Source organism: Rhyacophila brunnea, unplaced genomic scaffold (genome assembly GCF_057557595.1).
Source record: "Rhyacophila brunnea isolate RB1 unplaced genomic scaffold, BYU_Rbru_1.0 scaffold_211, whole genome shotgun sequence".
Lineage (NCBI taxonomy): Eukaryota > Metazoa > Arthropoda > Insecta > Trichoptera > Rhyacophilidae > Rhyacophila > Rhyacophila brunnea.
The window spans coordinates 121,481-145,634 of record NW_028232873.1 but is presented as its reverse complement, the minus strand read 5'-3'; the positions used below and the strand labels follow the sequence as shown (position 1 = coordinate 145,634).

Genomic DNA, 24,154 nt, shown 5'->3' with positions numbered 1-24,154 from the left:
CGATATATATATATATAGATTTAATAATATAAAATACATGTAATATTACCTTTTGTCGACAAGCTGCAAAAATATTCGTTTGGTTCACAAATCTTTCCACTGTATCTTCTTGTACGGCTGTTTTGAGTAAACTCAATATGGCTGAATATTTAAAAGAAGGGTCATGCATTGTTCCTGAGCTAGTTGCATCATGTTAGACTGCACCATTTCGCCAGTAGAGCAAAAGTTTATTTTTCCCCACTGTGCCATTTTGAACACATTTCCCCTACTATGAATGATAGACTATTAATCCTTACAGCGCTGACAGCACAGCTGTTGTATCCTCATTTGGTGGCCATTATATATAATTAGCATGTTATTTAAACGTGGTATATAAATAGTAATTAAATGTTCCGCGGTGAAGCGATTAAACCTAATATTTAACTCAAATCATATAATTTTGCACTTGTGGCGGTTTAGTTGTGATGGTACGATATGAATTCAGTGGCTGCCATAGCCACTGCAGTGTAGAGTGGCTGGATTCTTCGGTGGCTTGACACCGGAATCCCGTCTGTGAGAACTCTTACTCTCCACATAAATCCACCATAGGTAGCTATAGTTCAAGTAGGAAATGTTTATTAATTAATTCTCCGATTATCAGCTGTTTTCATAAATTAAACCACGTCTTTTGAAAGCATCCCAAATGTCACTGCTGCCTATAATAGTACTAAATCTTTAGTAATACTGTTCAAATTGAAAATTTCTAATTATTATTGTTTACAGGTATTGGAAGACACGAGGCGGAACACGCGGGCCAAAATGGCCATAATCCTGATCTCCCAGAGGAAGACAGGAGGCGGCCCGCCCTCTAGAATCCCTCCAGCAGCGAATTATGGCTCTAATCCAGCTATTTACAGTTACTGGGGAGCCAGGTAGGCAGGGCAATTGCTCTGGGATAGGTCATTTATAAAATTCTATATTGATTAACAGTATAAAAGGGTTCACCCGTCGCATGTTTACTTATGATGATAACATTTAATTCACAGGTACCACAGGAAATTTTGGGTCGCGTCTGTGTCGCGTCAACATCGGTGCCCCAACGGTGGATCAACCAACCTGGCACCAGCAGCATGGAGGTGGCACTCACCGCAACCCCTCCTACTGTACCTAATACAACATAATTTTACCGCAACCCTTCTGTCACAACATATTCACAATCATCATCAGATGCAGATATGATGACAACCCCCGAATGTGCAATTTCTGCGACACCACGGTTCACGGCTCAAACTGTTGCACTGGAAGACAGTGCTGCCTTCACAAGAGCCCATGCTGCTACACGTGAAGGCAGTGCTGTCTTTCCAGCAACAGTGAGAGCCCGCAGGCTCTCGTTGTCACAAACTTCTGTGGCAACGCAGGCGATAGGTCCGTTGTCCCAGAATACCATCCTAGAGATGCTGGCACTCAACCTGGCTGCGATCAGGTCAGAGGGTGTGGCACTCAACGCTGCAAACAGGTCTGAGATGATGGCTCTAAAAGCAAAAGTGTTATTACTTGCTGTTAAGATAGCGCGACCCGAGAACTACAAGGTTCTAAGTGTCGATTTTTGGCCAAACTAAAGTAAAAATGAGCCAGTCTTCCAAGTCATATTATCTACATATTATATCAATATGAGGTCAATATTTCTTATATATTTTCACTAAACCCCAATACTACCGAGTTCTATGTGCACTTTACAAAATATCTGTGGTACTACAGAGTTCTATCATAATCTAAAAAGATCCGTTGTTCTACAAAGTTCTATGTGCTTTGACATTTCGTGGTTGTGAATACATTTAAAGTTGTTAAATCGGTTTAAATTGCAATATGAAGAGTAAAATCTTGTTGATTAGTATTTTAAATTTATTATTAAGACTTCATGCAGTGTATTTAACAATACACCACGAGTATTTACATAAACTACTATAGCTTCGAGATACGTAACCTCAAATAAAATGTGTCGTGATATTTGAAATCAACAGTAAATTGTGAACTCACTAATAGATGAATTATAATATTATGAAACGTTAGTAAGATTTAATTATATTATTGTTATTTTTTAAAATTTCGTTACAAACGACGTTACAGTAACATATTCACAAACCGTTAATTTAAAAACCTACCTACATACTTGATTATTTTAGTAATGTGAATGTCGAACGAACATTGTACACTTTATTCTTTAACCTTTTGCTATAATAATGTCTAAATATTGAGAGTATTTTAAGGCTATTTCATTCATTGATTTAATGTTTTAGGTTTAAAAGTCTTCCTGGAAGTGATATAAATGCTTGAGATGTTTCAAATCTCAGTAGCTGAGGTGAAGAAATGGTTATGTTGTATTTTAACATCCATATTCCTGAGAATTCCCACACTATAGAGATGTAGTGTATTAATTAGACAATATCATTATGATGTTATGATGGATCTGAAAGCTATGCCTTTTGCTGGCTTCAAGTTTATTCTAAAACTGAGGCGAATAGTTAATAGAAGAATTTTTACACACCATTCCCACAACCATTAGTAACAACGATCTTGTATACACAATTACAATAAATGTATCTGATGTTGATGAAGACAACAAGCCGGTTGAAATTAAACAATAAACATAGGGCTTGTTGCATTGACAATAGTTTTGTATTGTTATTAAATTATATTTTGAACATAATTTTTGTTTTAAAATGGTATTAAGGGGGGACATGCTCGTCGAAGGTCAAAATTGAGTTTTTATTGTATTTTCAAACCATGATCCTGGATACTCCTTAAACGTTGTAGGTAATCTATTTACACAATTTTGAAGCCTTATTATCTTTTATAGTTATTTTAAACATTTGATGACTGCATGAAGTATTTTTGTTACATAAAATAGTATTCTTTTAAACCTCTCGCTCTAATGTTTTAGAATATAGTCATATTTCGGTACATAACTGTGCAATGTTGTTAAGATTTTTTACATTTATTAATTTTTAAACGCATTTATAAAACCATTAGCATAATTTATTACGAGATAATTTTTGTAAAATATTCACGATAAAAAAATATATTGATAATCTCTGTGATCCCAAATTTGACAAGAATTAGGCATTTTATTATTCAAAAAATCGGCAAGATTAACACATTTGAAGATGATTCTAAAGATACTTATTATAAGCTATGTCTTTGACCATTGAAGTGTGATAAACATATTATGAATAATGATTGCTTTATAATAATTATTGACCTAAGAATAAGGTAGTGTTTTTTTGAAATACGCCATTTCTTTTGTCATTCCCCAGTGGTTAAGCTACAACATACGGCCGTAGCCATAAATTGACAAACTATAATTGACGTAGGGAGTAAAATGATATTGACGCGCGTGTTTGAACATGTACCGTTTAAAAAAAAAATAAAAAAAATTCAGTTAGGTACATGTTCAAACACGCGCGTTAACATAATTTTACTTCCTACTTTAATTATAGTTTGTCAATTTATGGCTACGGCCGTATGTTGTAGTTTAACTACTAGGGAATGACAAAAGAAATGGCGTATTTCAAAAAAACACTACATTATTCTTAGGTCAATAATTATTATAAAGCAATCATTATTCATAAGATGTTTATCACACTTGAATGGTCAAAGACATAGCTTATAATAAGTATCTTTAGAATCCTCTTCAAATGTGTTAATATTGCCGATTTTTTGAATAATAAAATGTCTAATTCTTGTCAAATTTGGGATCACAGAGATTATCAATATAATTTTTTATCGTGAATATTTTACAAAAATTATCTCGTAATAAATTATTCTAATGGTTTTATAAATGCGTTTAAAAATTAATAAATGTAAAAAATCTTAACACCACTGCACAGTTATGTACTGAAATATGACTATATTCTAAAACATTAGAGCGAGAGGTTTAAAAGAATACTATTTTATGTAACAAAAATACTTCATGCAGTCATCAAATGTTTAAAATAACTATAAAAGATAATAAGGCTTCAAAATTATATAAATAGATTATCTACAACGTTTAAGGAGTGTCCAGGATCATGGTTTGAAAATACAATAAAAACTCAATTTTTACCTTCGACGAGCACGTCCCCCCTTAAGTTTTTCCAAATTTCCCATTTTTCCAACAATTTCCATACATTTTCACCCGAAAAAAATATTTTATTAGATAACTTTCAAGGATTCTATTTGTTTTAACATGAAAAGTGAAACTATGTCTCCTGAATCACCAGGATTTCCATACAAATTTCAGTTAGAACCTTGTAGTTAAGGCGATTTGTTTGAGTTTCAGGTGGATAAAGTTCTAACTGAATTTATGATATATAAAATTAACCATTAAAAACTAGTTTTAACGTAGTTTTATTGATAGTTACAACATAGCAGTACCATCATTGATATATTCAATCAAAAAAATAATTGAAAACATTCACAATTAACAAAATACATGCGTTCAAAACTTCAACAGCCCATAACTTTTTTGCTGCAGTTGTTCACTTAGAACCCTGTAGTTCTCGGGTCGCGATGTGTATAAGAATTTACACGAAATGGCTTTTCACCGGAATGGGTCCTTTCATGTAATTTCATCTTATTAAAATATATGCATGGGTGATTGCATTTATCATAAAAATTATGTAAATGACTTTTCACTACAATTAGTCCTTTTATGCATTTTCATGCTACCAAGCCTTGTGGATGCGTAACTACACTTATCTCATTAAAATGGCTTTTCAACAGAATGAGTCAATTTATGCGATATTATGACACTGAACGTTGTGCATGAGTAAGTACATAAATATAAGATTTAAATGGCTTCTCACCAGAATGAGTCTTTTTATGCCATTTCATGCTACCAGATTAAATGCATGAGAAAATATTAGATAAATCACATTTACAAAGTTTATACCCAAAATGAGTCTTTGTGTGTATTTTCATGCTACTGGACGTTATGCACGAGTAATTACATTTATCACATTATGACTTTTCACCAGTATGAGTCAGTTTGTGTCTTTTCATGTTACCAGACGTCGTGCATGAGTAATTGCACTTATCACATTTAAATGGCTTTTCACCAGAATGAGTCATTTTGTGTGTTTTCATACTACCAGACGTCGTGCATGAGTATTCGCACTTATCACATTTAAATGGCTTTTCACCAGAATGAGTCATTTTATGTATTTTCATACTACCAGATGTCGTGCATGAATAATTGCACTTGACACAGTTAAATGGCTTTTCATCAGAATGAGTCATTTTATGTGTTATCATGTTACCTGACGTCGTGCATGAGTAATTGCATTTATCACAGTTAAATGGCTTTTCACCAGAATGGGTCATTTTATGTATTTTCATGGTACCAAATGTCGAGCATGAGTAATTGCATATATCACAGTTAAATGGCTTTTCACCAGAATGAATCATTTTGTGTGTTTTCATGTGAACTGACTGTCTGCATGAGTAATTGCATATATCACATTTGAATGGATTTTCACCAGAATGAGTCATTTTATGTATTTTCATACTACTAGATGTCGTGCATGAATAATTGCACTTGACACAGTTAAATGGCTTTTCACCAGAATGAGTCATTTTATGTGTTATCATGTTACCTAATTGTCTACATGAGTAATTGCATTTATCACAGTTAAATAGCACGGAATCGGTCGTTTTCGCAATTGTGGTTTTGTGTATCGCTTTGTGAAGCAACATTAGGTCGAACGATGAAAAAAAATCAAAACAGATACTGCATACAAAATTTTCTTTATGAAACGATTTTTTTTCCAATTGTATAACAGCCACTAATAATTCTGTGTTTACCATATCAATTGATTGAATATTATCACGTTTACTATTGCGGCATGCGATATCTTTGAACATTTCCATATATTCTTTGAGTTCTTTCTTAATATCTTGTTTCTCAATGTGTAGGTCTTCGATAGACGCTTGTGCTTCAGTCACGTCCCAGGACGATATGAGGTTCCCAACATTGGCCGGTACAGTGCTTCTAGCGATAATCTAAAAAAACATAGAAAAGTTTTATTAAATTTCAATAATTATGTGATTTTTAAATAACTGTTCATTATAAGTAGGCGATCTAGGTAGAAATATTATACCTAGACATGGTGTAAGTCAACATTTTTACGTAGGCACACGTACCAAAATTTTCAAAATATAATCTTTCGACTGGCTGACATACCGTGCAGTATTTTATTGTGAAAAAATGAAAAAGTAGTTTTTAAGAAATCTATTAAAAAAAGTTTAAATATTACAATGATAGATTCTATCTTTCACCGTGTTTTTAGACGAATGCATATCTTTTATTCTAGGAATATATTATTTTTGCTTGTTTTCAAATTTTTCAAAAAGATCGTGGGAGCTTTTTAACCACGCTTCTTTTTTATTTCCCATAGCTGAACGCTTTCCATTTTCACTGTCTGTCAGAATTACTTCTACTAGCTCCACCAAGTTTTTGTTTCTTATTTGGTACAGACATTTTTGTTGGTGCCAATGAAATAGTTTGTTACTGTATTACTTAGCTTTGTTCTTTACACACAAAATGACACCAGAATTCGCTGCGATCAGACGAGGCATTCTCTCGCTACAGTAGTCTCAAGCTTTTTAAATCGATCAAAATCAGAAGTAATCATAAAGCATTAGAAGCGATTTGTTCAATTATATATTTACATTAAACGAGTATTTCGAGTAATTAGAATATTTGCCTATTATTTTGTATACAAAACAATTTGTCATTTATGCACCAGGTTCGTCGGTTCCGTTTGCGCATCGATTGGTTAATACCACTAGTGAAAATAATATAAAAAAATGCAGAAAATACGCAGCTATGTCGTCATTAATTTATATACGTATATATAAGTACTGATATATATTCGTATTACTTTTTTTTATTTTTATTATTATTATATTAAGTAATTTTTTTTCTCTTTAACATTCGCGTGCCATAGGTTGACTATCACTGCTATAGAATAATGATTGGTCGGCAGAGGGAGGCGCAGAAAGGTAAGACCACTCGTTGTCGGAGAGTTTCCGAATGCTTAGGCTTGTACTTGAGTCATTTAACACTTTCTATAAACCTACTCGATATATCACAATAACAATTATTATTAGTTACTAAAAAACTATTAAAGCCCACGGTGGCCGCGCGGCATAAGCGTTGGACTATAAAGCTGTGGGTCCCAGGTTCGAATCCTGGGTCTGGCAAGTACACATATTGTTTTTCAATTTGTATGTGTCAGGGTATGGATCTAATAGGTTGAGCAAGTGGCTGACATCCATTTCTCGTAAAAAACAAAATCTGTCAATTCAAACTTCCACTCTGTGGAGGCCCATATGATCCTATCAGGATCGGACATGGTCGAAAAAAAAAGAAGAAAAAAAAAAAAAAAAAAAAAAAAAAACTATTAAAATCCGAAATAAGCACACAGGTGTATGTATGAATTTTAACATGAAATAAAAATGTATAGGATAGCTTGTTTATAAAATAGAAATAGTTCCAGGTTAAGTATTTATTCAGAGTTCACAGAGATTATTTAAAAATAAAGGAGAATACTTCAAAAGGTACCTTTACTAAAAAAGATTAACAAAATAAGACTTTAGATAACTACACTATTTACGCAACAAATGAATCTTGATAGTGTAAAATGCTTAGTTTCAAAATTGAGGCATGATCAAAAGGGTCAGACCTAATCAGACTAAGCTGACTGGCCGTAAGACTGAGATAAAAAATACGTAGTTAACATATGGTTAAATCCTGATCCTTCTATATAGCGCTTGCGAGGCCGTCAATGGGTAGCGCTATTTGTGGGTCTCTTGTCGCCGTTACAAATGGACTTTACTACTAAAATATAATCCGAAAACACAACACGTTCGTCATTTATTTTCTTTCGGGAACCGATTATAAACGATTGCTTGAGTTGATTTTGTGAAACGGACATGACAGTTATTGGCCTCCTCTAAGGTCGTGCGATTTAAAATATATGGATTATTTCCTGTAAAACTTCGTGGAGTCACAGGCTTATGCTGATAAACCCTATGGAAGCCAATATTGTTCCAGCAGTGCTCGAATAAGTGACATCCAAATTGGGTGACCAGAATTTTCAACGTTGAGAACAACTGCGGTGACTATATTAATTTTAATACAATGTAGATATCGATCATTTGAAAATAAAAAAATGTTTAAAAGTTATGTTATTAGTGAACATGTAAATGAACGTACCTGGTCTACTGGGCTGTATTGTCGATTGGAGGAGCCGGGTTGAGGATTCTCATTATTGATTTGGCGAATTGCCTCGTCAACGAATTCTTGTTTGATGATGACACCCTCATTATCATTCTCTGACCTTGTATTTATCAGGCTGTCTTCACACTCCTGAAAATAACAACATGATTAATAATATTATGTAACAGTATCACCATTATGATCAGCCAGAGTCAACCCATTTCTGGATAAGACCTGCCACAGCTGCATCCTCTGCTTTCAGTGACCACCAATGTACGACTGCATTTGGCAAGTGAATGTGTACTCACCGAAAGACATTCCAGCTAACTGCAGCACATTGCGTACTTTAATCTTTCTTTTGTAAACATATCGCACATTGAGATCTATAGGGTCGTAACTGCAAATAACATGATATTGTGTAATTTGAGTTTGAATGTAAAATAATTAACTATAATTTAATTAACTGCAGTAGGCTGCAAAAAATTGAATCATGTTAGAATAATTTTGTGTACTTTACCCTACTGTAGTTCTTTAATATAAAAATATTTTTTTAAAAATTATATTGTGGATTTTTGCAGTTGCGGCCATATAGTTTGAGAATGACGAACAAACTTGCATATGCGGCTTCATGGTTTTAATAGAAAACCAAATGCTCCTTTTTCATATAAAATTTTATTAAAATTAGTATTTTATATAAAAATTCTTTTATTATACAAATAAAAAATCAATAAAAATAATATAAAACATAGAGAAATAAAAGAAAACAATAAAAATAACTTAATGATCAGTAAAATTCGAAATATATTTTATTTCAATGTCGGACAATTTAAAAAAAATTGTGTGTACTTATGTACGCACGTTAGAAGTTATACTTCTTTCGCGTAACAAAACAAGACTTGTGATAACCTAGATTCTTCGACTAGCTCTTAATTATCTTGTTATCTTAGACACGTAAGAAAATGGGCCGCCTATTGAAGAGCCGTTAGTTTATTACTATATATTTTAACTTATATTACAAAATTATGTAATTATTTATCGTTTTTTTTTTTTAAAGTACCAACTGTCACTCTGACGTTTAATAGTTATTTTAGGTAGTTAATTGCTGTTCGGTTATTAGGAATACAGCGGAAAACACATTTTGAAAATACCCGATTTGGGTTAGTTTAGGTTAGATTAGATTGATAACCGAACAGTAACCATTAATTTGTTACAAAAAGTTTTGAAAATAGAATTGGTCTATTCTCACTCCATTTCACGTAGATATTGCTTCCGTTTAGGGTATTTTATGGCTGCAAGTAGTTTTATATTACCTACCTAAAAAGGGCTCACGGGCGATTAATTATATATACAAATAATCACATTAATTATTGCTTTACGTTCGAATGATTGTGATGTATAAATCACCATATTTAAATATACTTACGTGATTTAACAAAAGATTTATATACCTACTCAATACTGTCTCAAAATATCTGTTTTAGCAATCGCCAATAACTCGAATCTACTCCGCAATCAATAAATGAAACAAGTTTGACTGAATTATATTATAATAGTTCCTTATGAAGTTTCAAAGATGCATTGCAAATTAAAACCTTCAATATAAGACGGCATCAAGGGAAGAAAACGACACATATACCTACGTACAATTGAACGTACCTGATGTATTGGCCTGTAATCTGAATATGAACAACCCGGTTGAGGGTATTCATCATCATATAATGGGTGTGGTATATCTTCAATGATCTCGCGCTTGATGACAGCTGGTTGACTATCGGATGTTTTATCAGAGAGTTCCGCTATAAGGTTCTGAAAGAAGCATTATTACATTTTGTAAACACAGTAAAACTAGTTGCAGTTCACGAAACGTCCATACAACGATGTACTTATAATAATTAACATGAATTAGTAGATAACCTAACTTATATCAATCATATGTATCATAGATGTCAAATTGTATAAACATATTGTAATTTTTTGAAACAAAGTTTAATATCACCTTATGTCCCTAAATAGTATGTAAAAAATCCACAGTTTACAATATTAAACTAATCATTTTTCTTGTCAATCTAATGTAATTGTTAAATAATTTAGTTCCCAAAAACTAACCTCGAAACTGCAACTTGAAACGTCCGCATTCTCTTGCGTTACATGAAAGCAAGGGTCCGGGTTATTTAGATGGATAGTCAGCGTGTCAAACAAAGGCTTGCTTTCTATATCGGAGGGTTCTCCATCACATTCTTGCTTTAGATCCATGTTAAGTGTAAATACGGCAGGAACAACGTGACAAACAGGATACATTCAGGGTAATTTTAGAAAAGTGTTGCCACAATACCGAAAAGTTTTTTCCGTCGATACTAATTTTTATAATAAATACATTAACACTTGACACGGGTGACACACTTCAATAATAATTATATACTTATATGTTTTGTTGTCAAAATTAATGGAGCTAAAATGAAGATCAGCATTTCCTCAAGCATAACGAGACCAGCGCATTTCGGTTTGCAAAAATGGCAAAAAGGCACATCTGCATTTTTTCTATTTTCAAGTTTTCTTTTACAGACGTTGTGAAAGACAATATTAATCTTAATCGCGGCATAAGAACATATCTGGCAATGCAATACAAACTAAATGCCACCCGTATTTTGAGCCAGGTACACGGACATTGGGTGGGATTTGCACCATGCACGGATAGACAATGCAAAGTCAAAAGACATGGCCTTTGACAATGTCTTGCTTGTTATAGGTAGTTACTAGGTACTTGATCCTAAATGGATAGGCAATAAAGTGTCCCAACTTTATTGTATTATTTGATTTATTATATAGGTAGGTTAAAAAATAACAGTGCATGTATTGAGATATCCCGGATCCTGTGACTAGCTCTGGATGTTAGTAGGGCCCGGGATTTACAAAAATTAAATTTCTATCTTTATTAACCTTTCCCTTACCATGGTAAAAAAATTACGCCCGTTCCCATGCCGTCCACTCAGTGTACCGATTGAAATTTGGCATTTTAAGGCATTTTAAAAGCTAATTGATTGCTTCAAAAGGTAAAGTATGTTTTTAAATACTGTTTAGTCATCGTTTAACATTTTATTCTGTGTATATTACATGCAATTATCTTATAATCGTGTATAATATCGGACATCGATAAAAGTACGTCATATCTAAGCCACGGCGTGTCTCGGTCTGTTTTAAATGGAACAACCAACATACGCTGCCATTTCACGGAGAGTGGGGGTGGCTAATTCATCCGAAGCGAACGAGGGATGTTATTAGGTAGGATAACATCTGTGTGGACTTGCGTTATCGGTATTCACCACATAAAATAATAGTTATAATTTTGCAATATTGATTCCCTATATAATTTTAAAACACTGTGATCTTATTGTATCATGTTATTAAGTATTTTTAAAAATCGTATTTTAAAACACATTAAAATAATAAATACTTACATAAGAACAATTAATCAAGAAAAATACTCCGATTGATCGTATAGTTTCCACTAAATATATTTTAATATCATGTTTCTTATGCTGAAATAATACACATTAATAAATATAAATCACTACGCTACTTGAACTTATACGCACGTATTAAGTCTATACCTCTAAGACTATAGATATATCTTACCTACTTTTAGATAATTTCCCAAGTATAACCTAGTATATAAAAAAAATACTTATAATTTTGCAATATCGATTCTCTGATTATAATCTATAATATAAAAATCAATATTTGTTAGTTTGTTTGTTCGTATTTTATGCGCTGCCATACCGTTCATCCGATTGCGATAAGACTTTGTCATCTTATTGCTTGCACTTGCGCGCAGATTATAGACTATATCTTATACATAAAAATGAAAGTCTGTCTGTCTGTCTGACCTATGCGTTCCTATACCATTCATCCGATTGCGATGAAATTTTGGTGAATTGATGTGTGCACTACGGGTGCGAGTCATGGACGCTAAATATGAAAGCAGCTGAAATGGTGGATTGCTTTGAGAGAAAGATCTTTAGGCGGATATACGGACCCATGAATGATGATGAGGAGTGGAGAATTAGGTACAACACGGAACTATACCGCTTATACCAAGATTCAAAACTCTCCAACTTCATAAAACTCCAGAGGCTAAGCTGGGCAGGCCATGTCCAGCGCATGCCTGAGTCGCGGATACCGAAGAAGATCCTCGAAGGAAACCCAGGAGGGAAAAGGCCAGTGGGAAAGCCACGCACACGATGGGGTTACAAAAGATGCCAACCAGATACTAAAAATCAGGAACTGGAAAAGACGTGCGGAGGACCGTTCCGGCTGGAGGACAGCGGTGGAGGAGGCCAGGGCTCGACTTGAGCTGTAGCGCCATCGAAGAAGAAGAAGATGTGTGCACACCCGCAAAGGTTTCTGAATTAGAAAAACTATCTTCTACTTCTTCATTATACCTTCTTTTATTCATATGGTTCCTATACCATTCATCGGATTGCGATGAAACCTTCGCCAGTTGTTGTGGCAACACCCGCAAAGGTTTCTGACCTAGTACAACCATCTTCTTCTTCTTCGCCGTCTTCATTCTATATTCTTTTATTCGTATGATTCCTATACCATTCGTCCGATTGCAATGAAACTTTCGTCAGTTGTTGTGCCCACACCTGCGAAGGTTTCTGAATTAGTACAACAATTTTCTTCAACCTTTTCTTCTATTCTATCTTCTTCTATTCGTATGCGTTCTTATACCATTCATCCGTTTGCGATGAAATTTTGATCAGTTGTTGTGCGCATGCCCGCGCAGTTTACTGAATTAGAAAAACCATCTTCTTCGTTATATCTTCTTTTATTCGCATGGTTCCTATACCATTTATCGGATGGCGATGAAACCATCGTCAGTTGTTGTGGTAACACCTGCAAAGGTTTCTGAATTAGTACAACCATTTTCTTCCTCTTCTATTCGTATGCGTTCTTATACCATTCATCCGATTGCGATGAAATTTTGATCAGTTGTTGTGCGCATGCCCGCGAAGATTTCTGAATTAGAAAAACTATCTCTTCTTCTTCATTATATCTTCTTTTATTCATATGGTTCCTATACCATTCATCGGATTGCGATGAAACCTTCGTCAGTTGTTGTGCTAACACATGCAAAGGTTTCTGAGTTAGTACAACCGTCTTCTTCTTCTTCATCATCTTTATTCTATATTCTTTTATTCGTATGATTCCTATGTCATTCGTCCGATTGCAATAAAACGTTCGTCAATTGTTGTGCCCACACATACGAAGGTTTCTGAATTAGTACAACAATATTTTTCCTCTTCTTCTATTTGTATGCGTTCCTATTCCATTCATACGATTTCAATAAAACTTTCGTCGGTAATTGTGCCAACACCCGCGAAGGTTTCTAAATTAGTACAATAATCTTCTTCTTCTTCTTCTATTCGTATGCGTTCTTATAACATTCATCAGATTGCGATGAAATTTTTCTCAGTTGTTGTTCGCACACCTGGGATGGTTAGTATTAAATAAAATGAAAGGAGTTTTACCTACCAATAAAACTCTTATTATTCATGTTGACTTTGAAGTCCTTGAGATAGGGTTTGCTCTTTCTTCTTCGCGTGAGGATATATTCTACTAATTTATTTTCCCTTTTCTTGTCGTTGGTCGTTCCTGTTTTTATTTACTGGTCATACCCGCGCGTAAATTTTTTATGTATGTAATTTGGGATTCTTTTGTCTTCATTATGATATGACTCAAGGAACCAGGTAGAAGTTACCTGGACTTCAAAGTCAACATGAATAATAAGAGTTTTATTGGTAGGTAAAACTCCTTTCATTATTCGAATTTGACTTTGAAGTCCTTGAGATATCTGTTTGTTATCACCTGGTGTTGGGTATGCCAAATTCCTGTATGTGACAATGATTCATTGACGAGGTAAAAGACCATCGTGACTTTCCATGTATATGGTTGAATAGAGAAGTTAATGGGTTCTTTTCCCCTTCTGATGGTGGTGTATCCATCGTTCTCTGGTAGTTGTCGTGAAATGTTGACCCACTACGCCAGATACCTCTCTTTAAAATTATCATTGGGTATATGTACAGTTTAAGGAAGTCACCACTGAGCGGACACTGCCTGGTGGTTCTTGTACCCCTGCTTCCAACAGTACTGACCTTATCCAATTCCCTATAACTGTCCTGGTGGCTGGTTTTGGTGATCGTCTTGAAGATATAAATAATTCCGAAATATCCCTACCTTCCCCTCTCCTAGGGTTTGACATGCAGACGAGTTTCCGTAACCAGAATAATACTGGGTCGATGTTTTGACACGTGGAAGCGCTTAGCTTCCATTCCGATTGACGATGCTTGGCGGTATTTGTATTTGCGCCAAACATTGGCCATACAATTATGTAGTCACGTTTTTCCACCAATCCATTGTCTACTATTTGTAGTGTGAGGCCATGAACCCTTCGTCCCGATGCGAGAAGCAGCCGAGTAGGTAGCTGTCCTGCGAGAGGTTTCGAATAGGTTGTACTCCACCGGTGTTGTTTTCCTAAGATGATCTACCACTCGTCCTGGATCCCAAACCGGTGGTTTGACGGGTTTCGTTTTATGTACCGAAATTGCCTGTAACATATTGTGTTGTACTACCACGTTGATGCTGATATCTACAATGATAATCGGTTTGCAAAAAGTGGTTATGGCTGACTTATGCACCAGGATGGTGTTGTACGACAAACCCTCTTTGTTGTGCATGTTGCCTAGGTAGCTGGCCAATTCCATTCGTTGAGGGCTATTATGATCCATTAGGTTCTTGTTACTCATGTCATTGTCTTCCATTTGTTCCAAGCTGGTTTGTAAGTTTTTAGAGTCGAAGGCCGCCATCTGAAAGTAAGGAGTGCCCTTTTTCCCACCATTCAATTTGATGTTATTTCCACCCCACCCGAAATTAACCATAGTTAAAGGAACAGGTCCTGGGTCCTTGGAGGTGGACGGTTGGTCTCCAAACCTACTAGTGTCGTATGTAGGTGCGGCATTGTATAAGGAGGTACTATCGCCCTTTTTCGTAAGTCCACTCCCCAAAAGCATTATTTCCAGCTCGGTGCCACTAGTAAGTACTTCCCTTTTTCTGAGTTGAGGTGCGCTAGGACTCGTGAAATAAAGTTTCGTGGGGGAAATATTCACGCCAATCTGAAGTCATACACTCGGCTGAAGGCGTCGTGAAACAGCGCGCCATTGTCTGTAACGTCTCGTGACACATACGTTGCAATGACATGTGCTGTTTCGCTTGCGAATAAATCCACCTCGGGAACAGAAACAGGGGGGTGGTTGCGGTGTTGATGAGGTGCCATTCGGGAATGAGTTGTCTGCGGGAGAGATGATCTGCCACGCAGTTGTGTATAATGTAGTAAACATGATGTTGGCTAGACTGGTAAATACTAGTGTCTGTCGGCATAGGTTTAGGAGGGTGACAGATTTTGTGCCACCCTCGTTGTTGATGTATGGCACCACTGTTTTGTTGTCTGTCTGCAGAAGCAGATCTGATCCTATGATTGATTGTACCTGAGATTGAATTGCAAACATTTCCTTCCTGTTGGAATGCCATGCCATGGTAACTGGTCTTGTTCCCACGTACCTGATAGGTGGTGTTCATTCAGTTGGGTTCCCTAGACTGTGTCAGCTGCGTCTGTCATCAGGAAGTGATTGATGTGTGTCAACTCTGAGGAGCCTATCACCTGGAGCCACCACATGATGTCCTGTTAGGCCTGTGGTGGGATTGTCGTCTATTGGCGAGAATGGGACCTCGACAATATTAATGACTGGAGCTTTGTAGCCGTCGGCAATACAACCTTCCTCGTGGAGGTAGGATGTGAAGTTGAGTCGCCCCAGAAGGGATTGGATATGTGCCTGTCTGAGGGACCAACTGCCTTTTTGTACCTGCGTTATGTCAACTCTGAGGATCCTATCGCCTAGAGCCACCACGTGATGTCCCGTTGGGCCTGTGGTGGGATTGTCATCAATTGGCGAGGATGGGACCTCGGCCATATTGATGACTGGAGCGTTGTAGCCGTCGGCAATGCAACCTTCCTCGTGGAGGTAGGATGTGAAGTTGAGTCACCCCAGAAGGGATTGGATATGTGCCTGTCTGAGGGACCAACTGCCTTTTTGTACCTGCATTAGCAGATGGTGACGGAGTGCTACACAATTCTCCGGCGACAGGAACCTCCGCTTGGTGTGTGTGTCCTACGTGATGTCCAGGGACCCTCATTGTTGGCTTGGGTTCAGACAGGATCTTTTAATATTTATTAACCACCCTAAAGACTGTAGGAAGGTTATCCTGTATTCCACCTGAACCGAGACTGTTTCTCGTATTGGTTGGCTACTAAGAAGTCGTCTAGGTAAGTGAATATTTTCAGCCATTCTTTCGTAGGCGTTCGGCGACCCAATTGGTCAGGGATGCCAACATAATCGGAGCGGTTGGCAGCACGAACGGGAGTCACGTGAATTGTAGGAGCTCCCCTTGATAGGCTAGTCGAACAAATCGACGATGTTGAGAAGCCATTGGTACCTGGAGGGACGCCTGGCTTAGATCTATTATTACTAGCCAGTCTTCTGTTTGTAAGACGGCTGCAACCTCGTAATGGTGAATTAGTTTGAATGGCTTTGGCTGTAGGAACGCATTCAAACGCTTTCGGTTGAAAACAGGGCATAGAGCCCCGTCATTTTTCTTGATCAGAAACAGGGTTGAGAGAAAAACTGGGGGTTTGACCCGCTTCTTCTAGAACCCCTGAGTTCTTTAAGTCCTCGATCTCGAGAGTGACCTCTGCTGATTGTTGCGTTTTAAAATCTTTCCTTAAAAGTAAAGAAGGACTTACCAATAGTGGTATCCGCACAAAAGGTATGCGGGCTACGGCTATTATTTTTTACCAATGTTGGGGGGGGGTACACTACGCCATCCAGACTCCCTGAAAGTCTCTTAAGCGGTCCCCAATGTTATTGGTCGTCCAGATGCGGTCACCTTCGCTTAGAGTACGGATCCCTGGTGGAGCCCGTACCTCCGATGGAGAACTCCCTTCCCACAGGACGTCGCCCCTTGGGATTACCCCGGCCATAATTTGAGTTCGAGGGCCTTCCGGGACTTTAAGCTCGGAGGAATCCTTGATAGTGCCTCCCGAGTGAAGGTATCCTTGCGGTAAGGATCTGAGTCATGTTCTCGCAAATTTTATTATGTGTTGTCCCCAAAACCCCCTTCGATTTTTTGGTACAGGCTCATCGCTGTTATGATTTTTTGAGGATTGGTTGCCCAATCCACTAACCCTTGCATACGCTTTCAGAAGCTGTCCCGATGGGAAAACATCGCATTCTGGAGGGCCGCGATGGTCCTCTTCGTCAGATGGTTAGCTGATGACGAGTGGTCGCACCGACGCAACTTGTCATTTAGACCTAACTCTACGACCGTAGGGGCAAGAATTGTTTTTTGGGCGTTATGCGACTCCTTGCTGGTCCCCCTGCTGAAATAAGGTACGTAACGAGGATACCTCAAACATTAGCATCTTAATCGACGCTCGTACCTACGTTGAACTTTTCCTCCTGTAGCAGTTCTGCTTCGCCGTCTGTTGTCCATTGCTTTTAGAATATCATCCTCACGGTAATTCAGATGTTGCGCCATAATCACTGATCACTTAACGTTCACTTAACTATCACTTCACGTTCGTCCAAGATAATTTTTTTGATAATTAGAAACGTCAAATCATAGGCTACATCTGAAACTGTCAAAAGGCAAATCCATAAAGAAGACAAAAGAATCCCAAATTACATACATAAAAAATTTACGCGCGGGTATGGCCAGTAAATAAAAACAGGAACGACCAACGACAAGAAAAGGGAAAATAAATTAGTAGAATATATCCTCACGCGAAGAAGAAAGAGCAAACCCTATCTCAAGGACTTCAAAGTCAAATTCGAATAATACAAAGTTAGTTGTTTGTTTGTTCCATCCAATTTTGAATTTTTTACTACATATTAATACTATTAATAACGTTTGCATATTTTGGATTCGATTTAAATTTACTGTTCTTTTGTTTGACCTTTTCTCCTATTAGAATTACTTTCATATTGTCATATTGTATTACACAGATATTTTATTATTAAAAAGAGAATTTCATTATTATTTTTTAAATATCTAAGGTAAATGTATCCACTAAGCAACCCTGTGCGAAGCCGGGTATCTCACCTATAATATAATTTGAAAACACTGATCTTATTGTATCATGTAATTAAGTATTCCTAAAAATCGGATTTCAAAACACGTTAAATATTTATATAAGAATAATTAAAAACAAAAATAATCCAATCTTATAGTTTCCACTAAAATTATTTAATGTTATGTTTATTATGCTGAAATAATTACATATTATAAAAATTAAATCACTACGCTATGTGTATCTATACGCACGTAGTAAGTCTATAATATACCCACCTTTCGAGATTTTCATAACAAGAGGTTTTCTAGTCTATGTTAAAATAAATATATTGTATATCCATAAAAATGTACTTTCATACATATTATATATTGCCAAACTGGTAGGTGCGCAGTGTTGCGAAGGGAGGCACGAAAAGTTTTACACAAATAAAGCCACGTCATGATTACAGTTTGCAAATAAAGTTTATAAAACTGCCGTTAGTTATAAACTACATAAAAACAGTCCTTAAAACGTTGTTTGTAAACCTGTCTGAAGATAATATGTAGACTAATTTTTTAATACCTCACTTCTATACTATTGTTGAGTGTGCTGGCAATCTCGTGAAAAAATGATATACAAGGATCAAATCATAATATTGAAATTTGAGGCAAATTTGTTTACGAATGATTACTGTTGTTAAATTTGTCTATTTAGTTAAAATTTAAAAAAAAAGTGAATAAATCAATGCAAGGACCACTAATGCATTGACTGATTTAAAAAGACAAAGTGAAGGCATACATAAAAAAACACGTTACTCATTCATTAAAGAATGGGTGTCAAAAATTGAAACACCACGGCTGCCAACCAGCTGACTTAACAATGAAAATAATAATTGCCCAAGGCAATTATTGTTCTACTACCAAAATGTACGTGGCTTAAAGACAAAAGCTGTCGATTTTTTGAGAAATGTTTTGGCTGACGACTATGATGTCATAGGGTTAACTGAAACATGGCTTAATGACAGTGTTTTTAATCGCGAATATTTTGGAAGTGAGTACTTAGTCTTTAGGAGGGATCGAGATTCCGGCACAGGCCACAGGCAGGGTGGAGGCTGTCTTTTGGGGGTTAGAAGCATGGAGGGGTTGAAGGCCGAACGTGTCCATGCTTTAGAGACTCCAAATGAGGACCTTTGGGTGAAACTAACCTGTGATGGAGTCACTATTTACGTTTGTGTTGTATATTTTCCTCCAGCCAGTGACGTGGAGGTGTATAAATGTTTTGTTGAGAATATGCTATCTAGTGTCAACTTGATTGGAGACAGAAGTATTATTGTGTTGGGAGACTTTAATTTAACTTCAGCGCGCAACGGTGAAAGGGTCAATAGTGACCTGGAATTTATGTGCGCTGTTTTTGGATTTTCTCAGTACAATGATATTTCTAACTCTAGTAATGGGCTTCTGGATAGGGTATTCAGCAACATCAATTTGTCAGTTTCCCGATGCATGTCCCCTCTTGTACGGGAGGATGACTATCATCCTACTTTGGTTTTTGTGCTCAGGTTTCGGTCGATTCGCCCGCTGCGAACTGACATACCCTCACATGAAACCGATCGGTGCAGGGGATTGAAGTTTGAAGGTGGAAACTTCGAGCTACTTTACTCATTAATGAGTGAAGTAGATTGGAGTGAGTTGCTCGGGATTTGTGATGTAAATGAGGCGGTACAATTATTTTATAATTCTGTATATAATGTGTTTGATGAATGTCTTTCAAGGAAGTCACCATGTCGTGGTGGAAGGCGATACCCGAGGTGGTTTTCTCGAGAGATTATTGGGGACATTCAGATCAAGCATTGCTATCACAAAGCTTGGAAGGCTGAGCATGGTCAACGCGACTATGAAATGTTTAGCCTTTATCGCTTGAGAGTGAGGCAAGCTGTTCGAGTGGCCTATCGAACATATATGGAATCGGTAGAAGATTGCATTCGTGAAAATCCCAAATCGTTTTGGGATTATATTAAATCATTAAGAAGGGATGGCGGGTATGCCGATTCGATGAGTTGGAAAGGCGAAAAGGTGACCGGACATGGAGTGGCAGAAGCATTTGCTGGTCACTTCAGGTCTGTCTACGCAAGTAGTATTCCTTATTTGGATGTTGCCTCTGCGTCATAACAGCCATCATGCGGTGCCCAGTCCATTGATATTTTTCCAGTTGATGAGAGTGATGTGTTAAAATTTATTAAAAAACTAAAAAATACTCACTCTTTGGGACCTGATAACGTCCCTACATTTTTTTTAAAGGGGTGTGTTGATTTCGTCAAAGGCCCACTTGCATATATTTATAATCTTACAATGGAGACAGGTAATGTCATGTTATTTTATAACATAACACACTAAGTCAAGGAAGTCTTTACGAGGGCAACACTACGCAAAAGTACGACCGGACCACGCCTGCGCACGGGATAGTTTGTACGGAGTTCGCGACACTATTTCCGGCGCTATAGGAGATAGCGGGCTTTCTACACGAAGGCGAAGCGGGAGTCGATCTCTCAGTCTTGACCTTTCGAAGGAAGCAGACGTCTTGGCCAGTTCCGAGCCTCGGACCCTGGGCACAGGGCTTTCGATTTCCTGACGTTTTGGAGACGTGGACGATGATCATCTGAAGGACGTCCCCCCCACGCCAGGAGATCGGAGGAACTCCACGGTCCCCACACGTTTGAAGACGCACTCCTCGATTCCGTCCTGGAAGGAATCGAGGGCAGCGAAAAGGCTGGAGAGCCTTTTGTATAATTGGTATTTATTGTTCATTTATGTTACGGTCCACCGAAGTAGTCTTTGTTTCGAATTAGCTTTTGGGTTTTTGTTCTTATTTATTTAAATATTGTATCGCATTAGGTGCTCGTGATTCACTTAAGTAATTATACATTTTTATACACTGTAGCCCGCAAGTTATCTTATTTATTAATATACAATTGTTGGAATTTCTCTACTTGCTTTTCATTTAATTATCCTTCACTATTGTCTCTATGCATCATCATAGAGTGGCGCTCAATCCGAGATATTTATATTTATTCCATCTTTATGTACTTTATTATTATACAGGAACATCCAACGAATGAGTGTAGTAGCCGGACAGGTAACTGAGGTCTTAGAGGTAATTGTCAAACCATCCACGACCCTGCCTCCTATTTCCCCGAGTCTCATGCTTATCCCTATCCTATTCACCCATCCTACCCATATCCCTATCCTATATCCCGTTCCATATCCCCATCTATCCCTATTCCTAACCCCCATTAAATAAGTATATGACAGTATCTTTCCGGAAACGTGGAAGATGTCGAAGGTTACTCCAATCCATAAGAGTGGTACAGAGTCATCAGTGGAAAATTACAGGCCGGTAGCTGTTCTCTCTGCACCAGCAAAAGTTCTTGAGATGATCATGCACAACATGATTTCTCCAAAAATTGAGTCATTTATAATAAATGAACAGCATGGATTTAGAGCAGGCCGATCAACGGAAACTAACCTGATGGTATTTACCAATTATGTGTCATCGGCCCTGGATAGAGGTCACCAGGTTGACTGTTCTTACAATGACTTCTCGAAAGCATTTGACAAAGTCGATCATGATGTCCTGATGGAAAAACTATAACTTATTGGATTGTCTGATCGATTTTTGAAGCTATTCGGGAGTTATTTTAGGAACCGTCAACAATACGTATCGTTCGGCCTTTATCAGTCACAGACCTTTAACACATTTTCTGGTGTCCCTCAGGGCTCAAACTTGGGGCCGTTGCTGTTCACGATTTTTATAAATGACATAGCATTGGTAATAAAAAATGCTATGTTTTTGTTGTTTGCTGATGACTTGAAACTCTTTTTGGAAGTTGTCACCTTGGACGATTGTCGTCAGCTCCAACTTGATATAGATAATATATTAGATTGGGGCAGGCGTAACAAACTAGAATTCAATATTGATAAATGCAATCTTTTGTCGTTTACCAGAGCCTCAAAAGTGTTGTTTTTCCAATACTCGATGCATGGCAGAGTTCTGTCACGAATATCATCTGTAAGGGATCTTGGCATTACGTTTGAGAGTAAACTGACATTTATTAGCCATATAGTTACCATTTGTAACAAGGCACTTAAAATGTTGGGCTTCGTCATGCGTACTTCCCGGGTCTTTTCGGATGTTAAGGTATTAAAACTTTTATTTAATTCTTTAGTTCGAAGCAGACTTGAGAGTGGGTCTATTGTTTGGGCACCGCATCAGTTGAAGTATGGCCTTATGGTGGAGAGGGTTCAGAAGAAATTCTTGAGACTCCTTTATTTGAGGTTGTACGGATACTATCCGTGGCTTTATCCAACTGACTTTCTCTTAGGCATGCTTACATACTGCAGTTTGCAATTTAGAAGAAATCTTTATTTAGCTATGTATTTTATTCGACTTATACGAGGTATAAATGAGAACTCTGCCATTATGGGCAGTGTTGACCTGTGTGTCCCTGATAACTATCTTAGAAATAGAGAACATCAGTTGTTTATTCTCCCAAGGTGCAGAACCAACCTGCCACTGGTAATGCCAATTGGGAGGGCGATAACTATGTTCAACGAAATTGCTTCGGGTCTTGATATATTCCACCTACGTGAGGATGAGTATAGGTGGACGTTATTTTATAAATTTTTAAAATAGGGTCTGCTTAACTCATCCGGTGTATTTCCATGTACCTATATAATTAATATTTTTGTATGTACATATTTGTTTAATAACATATTATCTATCTCTTTTTTATGTCATGTTGTGAACGTCTTAAACTTATAATTTGTAATGTCCACAATATGTAAAAATAAATAAATTGAAATTGAAAATTGAAATTGAAATTGAAATGCAAACATTGTGGCGTTTCATTGTTACTGATGCTATGCGAGTTTGATATCAAATGTTTTGCAAACTGAGAATCTGTTTTACCATTCCTAAAAGACCGGAGGTGCTCTTCAAAACGAGTTTTTATTGACCTGCCTGATTGACCAATGTAGCATAGACTACATGTGCCACATGTTATTTTATAAACTCCGCTTTTCTCCAGTTTGTTGATTTTATCTTTACTATTTTTTAAGTTTAATCCTAGATTATTATTAGCTTTGAATGCTACGTTAACGCTATGTTTAATTTCTTGATAAATTTAGTCTGAAATAATGCCGTGATAACCAATGGACTTGTAATAACGATTTGAATCTTTAACGTTAGGGTATATTGTTGATCTAGCTAATTTAAGTTGTTTTTTATATAATATTTTATCTACCATTGATGTTTCATATCCATTACTAAGGCTGTATTCCTATTGACAGGTCCATTTCTTAAAATCAAACTATTGCCAAATCTTGATTTAAATAAGGCGATGGTTGCGGTCACTCTTTGTGCACATCCTATTGAAATGACTATTGTGCCGGATGAATCCGTATTAAAACAAAATATAAATTATGGTTCGATAGGGATATCCATTGACCTTAACGTCAGCTTTGGCCCCATTTTTTAATAAATGTACGACGATGCCACCAGCGTGTAAACCGCACCAAACGGTGCTTTTTTGTGGATCTAGGGAGTCTTCTAAAGTGGTCTTTTTCCGTGTTGGCAATTTTCCTTATTAACAAACACGTTAAACAAAAAGGAGCCTCATTGCTAAACGCAATTTTGCTCTAAAATGCAGTTATTAATTTATTTGCACATTAATAATAGTGATAATATTTTTAATA

At 36.8% G+C, this 24,154-nt stretch overlaps 1 protein-coding gene across 1 annotated transcript in view; it reads right to left on the bottom strand.

Annotated features, from left to right (window-relative positions):
• Positions 1–1,264: 1,264 nt before the first annotated feature.
• LOC147070571 (uncharacterized) overlaps positions 1,265–24,154 on the bottom strand; it is a 61,482-nt gene continuing 38,592 nt past the window's right edge. The window contains exons 5-7 of the mRNA XM_085949276.1: positions 8,237–8,389; positions 5,853–6,018; positions 1,265–1,485 (exon numbers count right to left, since the gene is read on the bottom strand). Of these exons, the coding sequence (XP_085805402.1) occupies positions 1,265–1,485; positions 5,853–6,018; positions 8,237–8,389 (540 nt within the window). The remainder of the gene's footprint in view (positions 1,486–5,852; positions 6,019–8,236; positions 8,390–24,154) is intronic.